Here is a 16,642-nt window from a genome sequence, read left to right as displayed (position 1 = left end):
ATTTGTACTCTCTATTGAATGAACAGGATTGTGACGTTTTAATTTAACTCTGAACAGATGTTGGATGATGGAGCAATGAAAGATTTTACCATGTTACTCAGAATGACGAGCAATTTGAAAATTTATGAGTAATTAATTTCTGGAATTTTTTATTTAATATTTTCGGGCCACAGTAAACTGCAGATTACTGTAACCATGGAAATTGAATCTGCAAATACAGAGGCTCTATTGTATATTAATTCATAAAATAATGATGTGAATTAAAGATGCTGATTAATATTATTGTGTCTCTTTACTATGATTAATGATAACTGGTGGGAACAATTACCAGACTGTATCAAGTATTATCGTAAGATGTACAAATACAAGAATAAAATGAACATACAGGCATAGGTTAAGGCTAAGCTAAAGTGTTAAAGAGATTTGTGTTAAGAAAATATAGAATAAGATTTTTGTTTTGTTTTCCATCATACCTTGGCAGTCTGAGCAAGTGTCTGTGTACGGGTGTCAATAATATAACCTCGTTTACCCGGCCCCAGAACAGAATTGATGAGTCTCTCATCTTCTTTGCATCGTTTAGAATTGGGACCTGTCATAGGCTGACTACTTCTCAACAGGACACTCTGAAAACAATAAATACTTCCAACATTTTTCTGAAACACTCATGAATTTAACATTTTTGCTCCATTCCTCCTCTCCCCCGTATTTTTACTTTATTTGATACTTGTACTTTTAATGTTTTCAAAATGTCAGTACTTTTTTTTACTACCACATCAGATTAAACCTAAAGATAGTTCCAAAAACTTCACGTATGCTCCTTCCTCTCTTTCTTTATTTATAATATTTTGTTACGAATTCATACCTCATTTTGCATTATAATGGTGATTTTGATGTAATGTTGTGTAACAGAATTTTTAATACTGATACAGTAAAACCTCTTTTATACATTTCGCACTTATGCGTTTTTTTTTCCCGAGGTTCTGGCAAAATTTCTATACTTCCCATGTTAATTTATTTCAGATATACTTTTTTCACTTCCTGTATTTTCTCCAATATCCCATGAGAAAGAAAAAATCATGAAATGTATTCATGACAAATTAAAAACAATTTAACACAAGTAGGCAATACAAAGAAAATAGTCACATTACATGATGTTTGGTACATTCCACAACTATCTAAAAATATGTTGTCAATATTAGTAGCTCAAGACAAAAATTCAAACATTGAGTTTAAATCAACAGACAGATTGCTGGCTTGAGGGTAATGATGAAGTTTTTATTCTTGGAAAACATGAGGTAATGGAACTTTACATAAAGCAATGGTAATGCCATTAAAAATGTGAAGAGACTGATGTTACAGATACTTCATTACTACAATATCATGAAAGATAGGGTCACCAAGACATTCGTCACATCAATTGAAAGAGGATTAGGCAAGAAAGTGCAACTCAATAATTAACTTCACGAGCCATGCATCTACAGTAAGCTTCATCATAAATCTTTTGGTGATCGAGATAGTGCAACCACGGCAGGAGAACTAATGACAGCAGATGTCTGTGGGCCATTTGATTACTCCTTTCAGAAGAAAAGATTCCTACTAATATTTAAAGATTCTTTCTGTCCTCATCCTTATAACAAAAATGTACAAAATAGTCCCAAATGTGGCTCTCCTAGCCATCACAAATACAATGCTCATAGATCAAGCTTTACTTCTGTATAAAGATGTTAAAGCCAGCTTAGTGGACATCCAACAAATGGATCCATCATGTTTGCTGCCTCAACATGGCAATGTTTTACGTAATATCTTCACTATTCCATATGTAGGCATTCTAGTTTTCTGGTACGTGTCTGTTTTAACATACATACAATCATTTTACCTCTCTATTTTACGGAATTATATGGAATTTAATTAAATAATACTCAGTTTTATTTTCGCAGTTCTTGTTGTTTAACCATATGGTTGACTAAGTCACGCAAATAAGACTTTCACAACCTACCCCACCATCATGCCTGTAGCTGAGAACTGGAAATCGACCACCTTCACGAAAATTTGCGGCTGCAATAATTGTCTCATCATCCACCTGTTTGGGTACCACAACTGCACTTGGGTAAGTGGGGCACACCTGCAACACACAATCAAAATACAATAGTCTGTCCAATGAAAGATAAAGAATAAAGTGATGTAAGCATTAGAGTTGTCCACCGCTGTGAAGTAATGGTCAGCACGTCTGGCTACGAAATGAGCGGGCTCAGGTTCAAATCCTGGTTGGGATTTCTTCCAGGGTTTTCCCTCAACCAATTGAAGCAGAATTACTGGGTAATTTTCGGCATTGAACCTCGGATTAATTTTTCCAACATTAATTCACATATCATCATCATTCATACAATAGCCCAGGTTAAGTTCACGGTGCAGCATGCTGTACTTGTACAAGAGCACGGCCATTCGGCTACTCAATCATTCACAAGAGAGTGGTGAGTACAATAACCCTCAGATTGCAGTGTAAGACTTCGGGTTCCTCATGCATACAAAAAAAAAAAAAAAAACATTAGTGTTGTGCAATGTTCGAACATGAGAGAGAATATCAAGATGTTACAAACTTCGACCTACTCCATTGGGACTCAACAATACATAAAAATGAAGTAAGTAAACTAAATAACAGAATTCGTTAAAAAACTGTAAGAGGCCTTGTTCAGTTCATATTTGCCAAGTATTTGTGACTGTTACATGAACTTTGCTTTTCAACTTCAATTAAGATTTGTGTTCAAATAATGAAATTAACTTTAAAAAACATAAGTAAATAAAATTGAGTCCCTAATGAAGTCTGATTATGTTGTACTTTCTGGGTTTTCAAATGTATGTAGATAATCAGAACTTTTTACTGGTTGTATCTTCCTGAATACATCATGTATGATCTACAAGGTTCTTTATTAATTGAATCCATTACAGCAAAATAAAAGAGGAAATGAAAGCAGCGAGTCATTCCGAAACACTGTAAAGATTAAGGAGACACTAAGGTATTTTATTTTCTTCAATTTAAAAACACCATTACTATGTGTACTTTCATCCTGCCAAAAGAATTTCTTCAATTCAACTTCTAAGTTAGTTTAAAAAAGTTTTTATAATGACTGTGTGAACAATATAATGAAAATAGTACTTTTCAATTGCCACTGAAAAATATAAAAACTTTTGTGATTTTTCTTTTTTCACTTAAAAACCATCATTACTAGAGCCCGGATGTTTAGGCATTTATTTTGGTTAAAATAGGCAGGCATATAGGCACTAAAAATAGGCAATGAAATAGGCATTTATTATTCATGAAAACAGACAAAAACAGACAAATACTTAATAAACTATCCCATACGGTACTCACTTTCCTTGGTTACATGTCACAACAAGATGCTTTTTTAAGTTGTCAACTGTCATAGTGAGCCACTTGTCAGAGAGAACGTTTTTCATGGTGGAAAAAGATCTATTTCTATTGAAGTGATTGGAGCAAACTTAAAACAACTTATTTCAGAAGGACTGTCTCTACTTTCTTTCAGAGATCGGGAAAAACGGACTGTGAGAAAAGAGGAGTGTGAGAAGGGATTAGAAACTTCAAAGTATGTGTGACTTGTGCGTGCAAGTGACAACAGTAGCCAGACCTTTTGCTGGTAAACCCTGAAGTGACCTGAGCACTGAGGGTTATACTGTTCAAACATCTTTGTTAAGTGACATAAAAGATGGAAGCGGTAGGGGAGAAAAGTTTATGACTTCTTGGAAACACATGTATTGCTGGAGAATAAGATTCTCAGCAAATATTTGTGTGAGGTGGATATATATTTTTAATTTGTACAACCATTCTTTTTTGTTTTTTGATATACTTTATGTGCGGTTTATTTTAAATGCATTGAAAATATAAAGAATGTACAATAATGATGTAAAAGGCTAAAAAAGACATTTAACCTTAAAATAGGCAACAGAAGCTAAAATAGGCAAAAAAGGCAAAATAAAAATTGGGTCTATCATCCAAAAATGTGTGGAAACGTGTTTATCTCTAATGGGTCTTTCATACATACACTCAGATCAAAAAGGCATTATGCCTAACATCCGGGCTCTATTCATTACTATGCATACTTTCATCCTGCAAAGGAAATTTATTCAACTCCGTTCTCAAGTTGGTTAAAAATGTTTTGTAATGTCTGTGATGCCCAAAGAATGAAAATGGCCTTTTAAATCGCCATTACAGCAACTTTTTTAAAAGTATTTCTGATCCTATATTTCATAGTAAACATTGTCCAATATTTATATTTTGGAGGTACTTACATATACACCATGCTCTAGATCAGTCCCAAGTATCGATTCTGTATAGGTTTGTTTGTGCCCTGAATAATAATTTTTATTGTTGTCAAATTTAAAAAAAAAATTAATTACGAATTTTGAAGGCAATAACTAAAAAATTAAAGGACATATAGGAAAAGGTATACTAGGAATTATTTCTCCAACTATTCTGCACCAGATATTAAAAGTGAAATTTGGTTGAAATCTGTAAAATAGAAAAGATTTTTCAAAGTTACCAGAGTGTCCCTTAATTTAAACAAAGACTTGAAAAACCCAAGCGCAACATTATAATAAATACAGCCTAAGACTAAAAAAATGGGAAGGCTCAAGAAACTAAGTGGTGATCAGCAGATCTCAAATTTATTTATTTATTTTTTTTTTATTGCTAGTAAGTTTGAAATGAATACAAATTAATAAATACAACTACTACTACTACTAATAAATACAATGAATGATAAACTAGCCCACCCCTGAATGAATAAGACTCGTGCACTCGCATAAAGCTGCATTCATACTAAAAAGTTTTATGTTTTCCTTTGATCATATGCAGTGGATGCCATTCACCAAGAGCATGCATAACATATTCATAAAGAAACATTCGACCTACCGTATCACTGTGGCTGAGTGGTTTAAAGTACTAGTGCACTAATTGTAAGATCACAGGATTCTGCCTCCATCTTATTTTTATCTTTTGTTTAACAAAATACATTCAGCATGCTGGTTATTGTCCATATTCGCATTTAAATAATTTGTAAGTTGTGGCATTTATGTGCAAACACAAAAAAAAAAATAAATAAAAAAAATGAGCTTCTTTCTTTCATCTGAGATCAAAATAAATAAAGGAACAAATCGCAACGAAAATAAATACTCTCATATGAAAAACAACAACAAAACAAAACCATATTTCTAATATCGGGTATGCTCTTGGAATTTGTGTGGTAAAATGCTTTGATATGGAATAACAAGTTTTGATGGAGAAATCATTGCAATAAGTGAAAGTCTCAGGTATCTTCTATGCCACATCAATAAATTTAAGAATGCAGTTATATTTTCAGACTCCAAAGCAGCTATTCTATCAAGTCTCTAGACACACACCTTCATCAAAAACAGCAGAAATAACTAAAATGCTCTCTCAATTAATAACACTCAATAAAAAAAATTGTATTCCAATGGATACCATCCCATTGTGGAATCCTGGGAAACGAGAATGCAGATGCTTTAGCGAAGAAGGGTAGCAAGACCTGTTACTAAATCTACTTATTACTCTGTGAAAAGATTTATTAAATCTACATACTTAATCTTTAACAAACAAAGTTTGATAACACAATCTCAAGGGAAAAATGGAACTCTCGGCATCATAATCCACAGTTAATTCCCGATTTACCAAGTAAATTGTCTGTAGCTGCATTTAGATTGGCAACAAGCCATGACTGTTTGGCCAAACACCTGCATAAAATTGGAATATATCAGTCCCCTAACTACCCATTGTGAAATTCAAACCAAGAAATGGATTTGGAACATCTCAAAATCTGTGCTTCAGTGCCTGACCATGACAATATCTTTGAAAAATATTGGAGTACAAGAGCTCAAATGACTTTATTGTCAAACACTTGGCATTAGAAAACAACAACATATCGGGTATGCGAGAATATCTTCAGCACTGCCTAATGTTATCATGGACATCAGAATGTGACTGATACTGGGAAGCAAGAAGACAATTCATGAAACAATGATGTATATCAATGCACCTGCCATTAGTTTAAATAAATATTGGGTATGCCACCCTTCAGCCCACATGACTTGCCTCAACCTTCAAGGCATGGATGAAATCAAATTTCTACAGTGCCAATGATGTGTCAATATTGTATTCCAGGCCTTTTGAATTAGAGTCCACAAGGCCTCCTTTATCCTCTGTTGATTTGCAAGCCAAGCCACTTCTTTTTTCATCTCTGCCCATACATTTTCAATGGGAATGAAATCGAGTAAGTAGGAAGGCCAGTCCATCACAGTGATATCCTGCCTCTTGGCAAACCAACATGAGACCGCATTGGATGTATGGACAGCATGATTATCCTGTACGAAATCAATGACTCCATTTGGATAATGCATCCTCACAGAGGGAATCATGACGTGTTCAAGGATGACCTAGTATTGTTCTCTTTTCAGTGTTTCGTTGAGAAAACACCCAGACCAATACGAGACATCCAGCCCCAAAACATAGATACATGGCTTTAGCGAAACTGCTCAACCATGTACCTTTCGTCAAATCGAGCTCCTTGTGGACAATAGACGATCACTTTCCCACAGTGCGTAGAAGGAAAAATCACCTCATCTGAGAATATGACTCTATTCTGGTTGCGATTGGCATTTTTCTCTGCAAACGCGAGACGAAATAGCCTTTTGATGGTCTTTTAGAGATTCCTTCTTTGTTGCTATGCGAGTGAAGAGTCCTGCATCTTTTAAACACAGCAGAGCTGTTCAAGAAGATCCAAGGAAATGCATATTACTTCTAATGGCAGAAGCAGAAGACTGGTAAGGATTCCTGACTGTTTCTGCAACCAGAGCTGCATTCTGCTCAGGAGTGGACACACATCTTCTTCCAGAACCTGGACGACAGTGTTCAACTCTTCCCTGGATAACTGCACCCACCTGTGGCCAGTAGATACAGGGACGCCAATCTTCCTTGCAGCCTGGGAAATCGAGTAACCTGCAGAATTAACAAGAGTAAGGAATGATTTCCTTGAGCTTACGTCCTTGTGTGTGCTATCAGCCATGGCAGAACTCAGTATGATGACAGAAAACAAAACACAGATATGTGCTGCTTCTTGTATGTGCATGCATTCATTTACACAAATACCAACAATATTGCAATTAACTAAAACTGACCGAAACGCAATATATTATTTTGTATTAGGAAAGAAAGTTGATACTATGAAGCAATGAGGGTGAAAACAAAATATTGATTTAAAATCATTACTTAATGAAATAATTAAATTTTATAAAAAATCACATCAAGGAGGATTTGAACCTGCATAATCTTCATTTGCTGGCGATAAGCACTCCGGACTTTACCACTGAGCTGAAATGAGTCCAGAGTCCAATGCCGAAAGTTATGCAGCATTTTTGCTCTCAATGTGTTGTGGGAAAACCCCGGAAAAAAACCTCAAATAGGTAACTTGTCCCAACCAGGATTGGAACGTGGGCCTGCTCATTTCACGGTCAGGTACATTGTTATTCCACAGCAGTGGACTAGAAAGTTTTAAAATAAAACTATGTATTTTATTGAATTTATGTAGTGTTGATTAGGAGGGTTTTTAAGCCTGCATAACAAGACTACAAAATGTAACAACGACTAGACAATGCATCTTGTAAATGTGTACTGATATGTAAGTAGCAGTTCGCAGTGTTAAAGACTGTTAATGGTACGAAAGGAAAATACTGAATGAAAGGAATGGCATCTAAAAGGGAGTGGAGGCATGGCTTGTATGTTTATAAATGGTATCAAGTCAAAAATTAACTTTCAGTACATATAAATCTGGACTCTACTTATTGGTAAGGTTCTAAATCTGGCACTCTGTACATGCAGACAAACAAGCAATCACTTCTTAACAATATATAATTAATATGAATGTAATACAGGGTTCGGCAATGAATCGGGCGATTTTTTAAATGTTATCGTGGGTGAATGACTAGATTTATTCACCTTTATCACAGACGAACACAAAGTATACATACAAGCATTTAATTTACAAGCAATTAAACTGAATGAACAGTCCTTATTTTGCGAAAATAACGTCTTACAAATGACCACCATCCCTCTGTACGCACTCAGTAAGTCGTTTCCTAACATCACCCATTACTCTTTGCAGCATCTCCACAGGAATTCGTTCAATTTCTTCCCGAATTCGGTGTTTCAACTCCTGAATCGTGTGTGGTGCTGGAGTACTAAAAACATGAGATTTCAAGTACCCCTAGAGAAAGAAGTCACAGGCTGAAAGATCAGAAAACCTAGCTGGCCATCCGGTATCTTCGTGTCTGGAGATAACATGGATGGGAAACAAATTCCTCACAGCTGCCATGGAGATTCATGCGGTGTGGCTCCTAGCTCCATCTTGTTGAAAGAACGTGAGCTCGTTCACAGGAAGACGAGCAAGTGCAGGAGCTAAGAAGTTCTCCAACATGTCAACGTAGCATTGCCCTGTCACAGTTACAGCTCTTTCCCTCTCATCTTCAAAGAAGTACATACAGATAATGCAAAAGCTGATATCGCGCACCACACTGTCACTTTCAAACTGTGAAGTTGTTGCTCATGAATTCCTTTTGGGTTTGTGGCAGCTCAATAATGCCAATTTTGTTTATTAACAAACCCTGATAAATGAAAATGGGCCTCATCGCTCATCAGTAAGTTGTTCACGAGATTCTGGTTTTCATTAATCAACTGCAGAAAAGTCTGGGAAGCCTGTTTCCTGTAGTGCACGCGTAATTCGAATGTCATAAGGGTGGTAATGAAGATCTTTGTGTAAAATCCGTCAAACACTACGGTCAGAAATCCAAAGTGACACAGAATGACGACGCACAGACCAGTGTGGACTCCGTTCAATGGTCTCTCTCACTACCACTATGTTCTCGGGTGTACACACTGCTTTAACACTACCACCTTTCTTAATGAGTGTAGAACCAGTAGCCTCAAAGTTACGAATCCAGGTCTTGATGGCATGAGATGACGGAACAGCATGATTAGGATGAATCCCGAACTCTCTCCGAAATTCAAGCTGAGCGATCACATAACTGTCGCCGTTTTTGTAAAATGCTTTTACAGTATAAGCACGTTGCGCTCCTGACCACAACTCCATTGTAACTGAAATGCTTTGAAGTGCTTTACCAGATGGCGTTGCAAAATTGCCTGATTCACTGCCACACCTTGTATTACATGCTGTTACATTGTAAGAGTAGTAGTAGTCGAAAAGTGTTACATACACTGAAATCTTTATTGATGTAACTGATCCTCCATTCATCAGCCTGACTTGTCACCAATTGTGAATACTCTGTTTCAGGGCGGAATGCAGTCCAACCATCTTCAAGAATGGGGAACATAGGACGGTAGAAGAAAGGGTACAATTTGGTTGGTTCATCTGTAACAATATGTGTAATACTATTATGTATATACTGTAATAAATGTCGGTACAGATATAACACTTCTGGATAAAATGTAATAGCAGTCGACAAACACATGAAACATAACTGAAATTGTTGAAATCCTTGATTAATACATCTCCCTCTGGAGATCAAGCACTGAAGATGTACATTAGTTGTTGGAATGAAAGGGGACAGAATGTTTTACAAAATTTATATGGCAAGAAACTTGATATCAAAGTGTAATTGGGTTTATAGCTTTGAATTTAAAGTTCTTTCGAAATAAAACGTTCATTTGTCATTGTGTATGCAGTGAAAATTTAAAATGATAGAGGCATCATATATCATGTAATGAAGTAAGAAAATCACCTTGGGTGGCAATATTATAAAAGACGATAATTAAAAAAGCTTATTTTTCTATATTTTTCACTAAGATTTATAAATCACTGTGTAACAAAACAAAATGATCACTAATTTACACTTAGGAACAAAATGTAATGTAAATTACTAGCACTTCCTAATATAATTATTTTTTTTTATTCCTCTTTTTGTTATCCATGGTTAAAGAAAGTGATTATGTTCTAAATATATTAAACAGTAATAATGATAAAACTGGAAACATGTTAAACTTTTGCTTTCAGAGAGATATGAAGTAACATTATTGTCTTTGTTTGGGATGCCTTTTTTGTGTAACGTGAGTTACAACTATTTCATCAATAAATCACAAATAAATACAGTAAGTATATTCCTGATTACTGGTTACTGCCATGAAGAATGTTTCTAAGTACAATAAATAAGAAAAAAAAAACTGTCTTTATTTTTTGTTTTAGTATATCTAATAAGTTCATAAGAAATGTGTATGAATGTAACGTGAGTGACTGTGGAAAGATCCTTCATATTATTTTGAAGGAATAATCTTACTTTAGACACAATGACAGCTTTGCTGACGATTAAAACACATTATAAGAATGTGTCTTGTGTAACATTCTGTGAAATACAATACAAAAACAATAACCTGCTGTAGAATCAGCAGCTTCTAAAATTAGTCAAGAATGAAGGAAGAATGGAGCATGCTGCAAATTAAAGAACTTAAGAAGAAGACAGAAACTTGTAATATATATTATTTTAATGTACCGAAGTACATATGATATTTCCATGCAGATATTCTGCGTCACCATACGATGAAAGAGTAATGGTGACGCAGAATATCTGCATGGAAATATCATATGTACTTCGGTACATTAAAATAATATATATGATATGCGTAAATCACTTCGTGATTTAAGACGGCGCTTATTCCGTCGGATCCCGGCCAACTAGTCACTCATAACGAGTGCACCTCAGCACATGTGTGGACTTCGGTCCTACGTTCATAGATATCTATGACGTAGTGCAGAGGGCGGCCACTAGAGGGAACCCAAGAGTTGGAACTTAATCAGAGACAATTCTGTCCGACACTGGGGTGGTATCCGGTGTGGCTTAGTGGATAAAGCATCAGCACGTACAGCTGAAAACCCGGGTTCAAATCCTGGTGCCGGAGAGAATTTTTCTCCATTCCATTACTCTTTCATCAGAAACTTGTAAGGTAATTAACTGACTTGATATTGTTATTCAGTTAGCATTAATATATTTTCCATGTTATTGATTGCTTTATTTAATTCTATATAGGCTAAGTCCAATGCAAAAAAAGGTTGGGTGGGAGCCAGGTTTTTTTCTTTTAAAAAATATGAAAATCCTATGCTGTAACCATACTTTCCATAATTTTAGCTAGGAAACGTGTTAATGATTGTTAAAGGTATGGGTCTGTAGCTCACTGGTAGATCGGCTGGTTTATCTCGTTTTAATATTGCTATTATTAATGCTTTTCTCCATATTGCCGAAATTGTTATTTTCCATATTAAATAAAAAATTTATAAACGTTTTTTCATGACTACTGCTCCTAAATTCATGATCATTTTGGACGAAATTTTATAAGGTCCAGCACTCTTTTTGGGTTTTAGCTGAGAAATTGCAGTTTTTAGTTCTAGCATTCAGAAGGCAATTTTAAATGCCATCCTATTCAGTCAGAAGTCCATTATTTTTGTTTAATGAATTTTTGTTTCTTTTTTTTTATATGTTTAGGTACTTTATTTAGGGTTACCAGATGTTCGGATTTTTCCAGACATGTCCTATGTCCTGCTTTTTAGGTGTGTCCTGCATCCAGCCAAGCATTGTAAAAAATCGTACATTGTCCTGCTTTTTAATGCTACTGGACATAAAAAAAGAAATTTTCGCGCGTGATAGGCTATGTTATAACATAAGTGATACACTTTATCACAGATCACAGTCGAATCTACAGTAAGACCAAAGAGCATCGAATAACAACCATGATCTGCAGGTGGTAGTGCTTCAATCATGGAAAAATACAGGATATGGAAGCAGCTTTCAATTATCGATTTGTGTACTTCTGGAACTTCCATTTCCTTTGAGTCTCTTGTATTAATAATTCTAGTGTACACCAAGTTCAATAATTCACATTCTTAACAGAATTATTCAAAATTAGTGTCACATTTTTATGTCCTGCTTGTTTTTGTGGAAAATCCTGCTTTTTCAGGAAAAATATCCTGCTTTTCATTTTTTACATCTGGTAGCCCTAACTATTTGAATTTGAAAATATGGATGTGAAAGCATATGGTATTTTTTTTCTTCTGTAAGGAGCTTATTTTTATAACATTACGGAACTTTTTTTGGCTGGGTTTATTATTATTTATGGCTGCCAAAAATTATATACTTTTACTATCTTTTCTATAATCTACAGATTCCAGAAATTTGTGAAAAGCATTTATCTTAAAACTGTTAATTCTTTTCTAAATTTAGCAGCAATTTTCTTCCATTCCTATATATCAGCTGAATTTGAACTCTTCTCTGCTTTGATTCTAGCTTTCTTCCTTATATCTTTTAGAGCAATGAGAGTTTTTTTTTTCCAGAAAGGTCTGAATTTTTTCACTTTTCCTCTTGGTATAAATTTATAAGCTGACTTCAAACTGCAGTTGCAGAAATGGTGTATGTTTTATCTGGTCCTTTATTTTCTTGGATATTGACATGTACTATTTCATTATTAAGATCTTCCCAGAACTTACTCCAGTATTGAGAACAACGTAACTTCAAAGTAACTTGCAACATACAGAACAAAAAGAAATTTTCAAAATGATCCAAAAACAATGAAATGAGAACATCAGTAGGCCATGTGTAATGTAAGACACGTAAGAATACTGTGACTGTGATGATAACATTGTTCATTATATTACAGAGCGATCCAAAAGTAGCTCACATTAAAATTATAGTGTCTATATTGAGTAGTGCAGTTGGAAAGTGCTATAGGCTACCCCTAAATAGCATCATGGGTATTAACAGCAACAAACCTAGACGTCATTGTGATGTGTATGTACAGTATACACTGACGCTTGCAGTAGTCCTTTGTTTATTGCTCGGTAAACATGTTGTTTTCCCAAGAGAAACGAGCTTTCATTGTTCAACATTATTTTTCCAGTCATTCTTATGCATGTGTTGTAAACGAATTTCGTAGGAATTATCCAGATGTGGCAGTGCCTAACAATTCGACCATAACAAGATTAATCGCTCGTTTTAGGGAATTTGGATCACCACTTCTTGACAATGATGAACGTGACTGTTGGTTCCAGCAGACAGTCCCACATGTCACACAGGTAATAAAACCATGCAGTTTTTGTGCAAGTTTTTGGTGAGCGTATCATTTTTCAAGGATTATGGCTCCTACGTTCCCCGATTTGATGTCCCCAGATTTTTTCCTGTGGGGTTATCTTAAAGGAAGGGTATACAAAAACAGGCTGCACACTCTGGAGAAACTGAAGAGGAATATAACAATGGAGATAACAACATCAGTGTACGCGTGCTCAAAAAAGTGGCCGCAAACATGGTAAAAAGAGTTCGTACATGCATTACTGAATTGGGCTGCCATTTTCAGAATGTTATGAAAAATGATGTAACTCATGTAAGTAAACGTAATAAATTCATCTTTATAAATATGTGTCAATGTATTATTAAGATGTGCGTGACTTTTGGATCACTCTGTACTACTACAGTAATTATGAAATGTTTTGAATATTTTGAATAGTAATAACAACATTATCTACAAATAACTGGTAATTATCTAAATCTCTGTTATATATATTTTCTAAATTATAGACATCAGCTCAAAGAATTTGAGTGACCACAGGGGTCCTGAATACAATAAACATGTACAATATAATGTGATGTGATACATTAGAGAAAAAAGAAAGTTATTTGTTGAAGGCAAATATAAGTGGATTAATTGAAATAGAGATGATGATGTAATATTTGAAGGGAATCCTTGATAATATTTATAAGGACAGACATAACATAATCAAAAGGAATGTGAAGTTCCTTAAGATAATTCCATGTGAATTTTGTAATAGAACCTCTACTGCCAAACAGCAAACCAATGACAGACCATTGTTTAAGAGGGACATTGTACTTTTGAGAAAGATAAGGCAGACAAGGTTCATATATAGATTTCTTCTCAATATCAACTTCGGTGGCCTGATTTAGGTTTCTTTCGAAACGGATAGTAGGGTCAAGAACTTTGAACTTTACTGTATTTAATAACATGCAATCTGTAACTACTTACCCACTGAAGAGAGGTTCTCGATAGTAGTAGCAACTTTTAAAAATTCATCTGAAGTACTGATGTCTAGTTGAATTATCCGAAAATCTTTACATTTAATTATTAAGCTTCCTCCTTGTAACCCATTCAATCTCCTTTCCACTGCATCCACATTATTATGAAGAAGCTACAAAAATACAGATAACATAACACAGCTGCAGAAAAATATAAATCTTCACAATACTCTCCTTTACAAATAATGAAACAGACCCCCCCCCCCCCAAAGGAGAATCTTGTATCTTCCAAACACACTACACATTGTCTTTTTGTTCGTTGTGGAGAAGATTCTGTTCGATGAGAACAAATTTTATGGCATTTCAATGAGTTTAGTTTACTTTGTAGTGAATATTCTATGTGTATTTCAGATGATTGGAAGATCTCCTGAGAACATTACTAAGTAGGTCTTGATTCTCAAAAGGACTTGAGGATTGTAATGAGAGACTATTTTAAAAACATATGCAAAGAATATAATGGAAATTCCAAGAAGAAAACTGTCTGGCATGTAATCTAAGAGTACAATACCCAATTACTTTTCAAATTCCTTCTTTCCAGGGTCAATAACAGCTTAATGATATCATTAGGTCTTTCATGCAGCCCCTTACCATAACTCAATTACAGTAAAATCCCTCGTATCCGGCACCCAAAGAACTGGCATTACCAAAACAACGGCACTTTTGGCTAAGCAAAAAAAAAAAAAAAAAAAAAAAAAAGTCATTCAGGCAAAAAAGAAGAGTCTGACGAAGATGTGAGTGGTTTTCGTAGATTACACATGCCGCATATTGTGTTTACTCTTTACACAGTACATGCGTGAAAACATAGACAAAACATCCGTATGTCCCTGGAGTAGAGGGTAGCATCGGTAATTTGTCACTTGGACCTTGCAACAATGCGCAGACACAATACCTTTCAATTTAACACTTGAACTCGTCCGTTTCGAAGGGGTGTTGGATGAGTCTAAATACGAAAGTGTGAAATTCTCTGTTCCTACAGCGCGTAAAAATTTAATTCGAGTGATGGATAGTATCATGGCTATTACCGCTAAGAGCTGCTGTTCCACAATGGATTCCGTGAAAGGCAAGTAAAATGTTCTTACGCTCAAATCATCGAACACTACTTCATAATATAGTTACAATGCTACACTATTCTTCACATCACATGACTCACATGACTGCCATTTAAAATTGTCATAAGGTTGCGAAAGCTTTTAGTATTTTTTATGCTATTATGCATTATTGTATTACAATAATTATGAACTGATGAATGTAAATTACCGTATTCAGCACTAAAAATAAACACTGTACGTATTTCAAAACTTTATTTTTAATTATCTATATGAAAATTTCTAAATTTCAACATGAAAAAAAAAAATGTTTGTGCAGTATAGAGTGTTTTTACATAACCTATAGGCCTAAATGTATTTTCCAATTATCCAGCAAAATCAGTTATCTGGCACTGGCTTTGTCCCACAGTTGCCGGATACAAGGAATTCTACTGTATAAGCATACTCTACCTCCATCAATTTCCTCACTGCAGAGCACATCATATTTCCTGAAATTCTATAAAAAGGATTGTGGTCGTTTGTCAGGATATGAGCTTGAATGTCTATAAATATTTTTCAATATTGGTACAATAATTACTAGAGCTGTCGATCAACTAAAAATTTTTATCAGTTAATCAAGTGCCTTTATAACTGGTTAATCAAATTTTAATCAATTTAAAATCATGTTTGTAAGTATGAACAAAAACATATAATATCATTTTATATGCTATAAAGAACACACGTTTTTATAAATATGTTTTACTTTATTGATGTATATTGCAAATAATTATTAAGCAGCAATTGACATTGATGACGTACACAAAAAAAATAAGTTTCGAGTTTACACTTATGTAAATCACATCTCTTTGCTCCACCCAAACACGTCAATACACTGACAATACTTCACAAATTTATTCATTACTTCAGTTTATTTAACACAGGATACAGGCTTCACTATTAGCTGCTCCAATACTGATTGAGAAGATGAACTAGACTTGTTGTTTAGTCAACTGTCCGAAGACAGGTTGGAACCTCGTAAGTGACGCCAATAGGGCATTATTCACGAGGCAATTAAGCCAGGAGATAATATAGTTGGATAGGGTGGCCAGTTCCTTTCCCCTTCCATTGTATACGTCACTGCCTAGTAAGAGTTACTAATCAGATTTGAGATATACAGATGAACTGTAAGAAATGTCATTAATTTCAAAGGGTTATTCTTTGAAATACCGTATTTCAAACAAAAACGTTTAATACAATTTTGCCCGTTTTTGCTTCCTTTTCGAGGTAAAAATTGTTTTATATAAAACATTTCATAGCATGTTTTGGGAAAGCCACTGATTTAATTCCCAATATATGTTCAGTCAATTCAAGAGAGCAGTATATTATGATAATAAATGATTGAGAGAATTTTAGTTTTGTTCTTTAAATGTGCAGAAATTTGATCTAAA

The 16,642-nt window shown here is 34.7% G+C and overlaps 1 protein-coding gene across 3 annotated transcripts in view; it reads right to left on the bottom strand.

Annotated features, from left to right (window-relative positions):
* Nucleotides 1-16,642, bottom strand: part of LOC138713634 (myotubularin-related protein 9) — an 89,131-nt gene that overhangs the window by 54,460 nt on the left and 18,029 nt on the right. For all 3 annotated transcript variants that reach the window (XM_069845884.1, XM_069845883.1, XM_069845885.1), the window contains exons 3-6: nucleotides 14,120-14,282; nucleotides 9,298-9,452; nucleotides 1,997-2,122; nucleotides 474-623 (exon numbers count right to left, since the gene is read on the bottom strand). In XM_069845884.1, coding sequence (XP_069701985.1) covers nucleotides 474-623; nucleotides 1,997-2,122; nucleotides 9,298-9,452; nucleotides 14,120-14,282 — 594 coding nt within the window. The remainder of the gene's footprint in view (nucleotides 1-473; nucleotides 624-1,996; nucleotides 2,123-9,297; nucleotides 9,453-14,119; nucleotides 14,283-16,642) is intronic.

This window comes from Periplaneta americana, chromosome 14, assembly GCF_040183065.1.
Source record: "Periplaneta americana isolate PAMFEO1 chromosome 14, P.americana_PAMFEO1_priV1, whole genome shotgun sequence".
In the NCBI taxonomy this organism is placed as follows: Eukaryota; Metazoa; Arthropoda; class Insecta; order Blattodea; family Blattidae; genus Periplaneta; species Periplaneta americana.
Note: the sequence above shows the minus strand (reverse complement) of the source record. Positions and strands in the feature narration are given on the sequence as shown.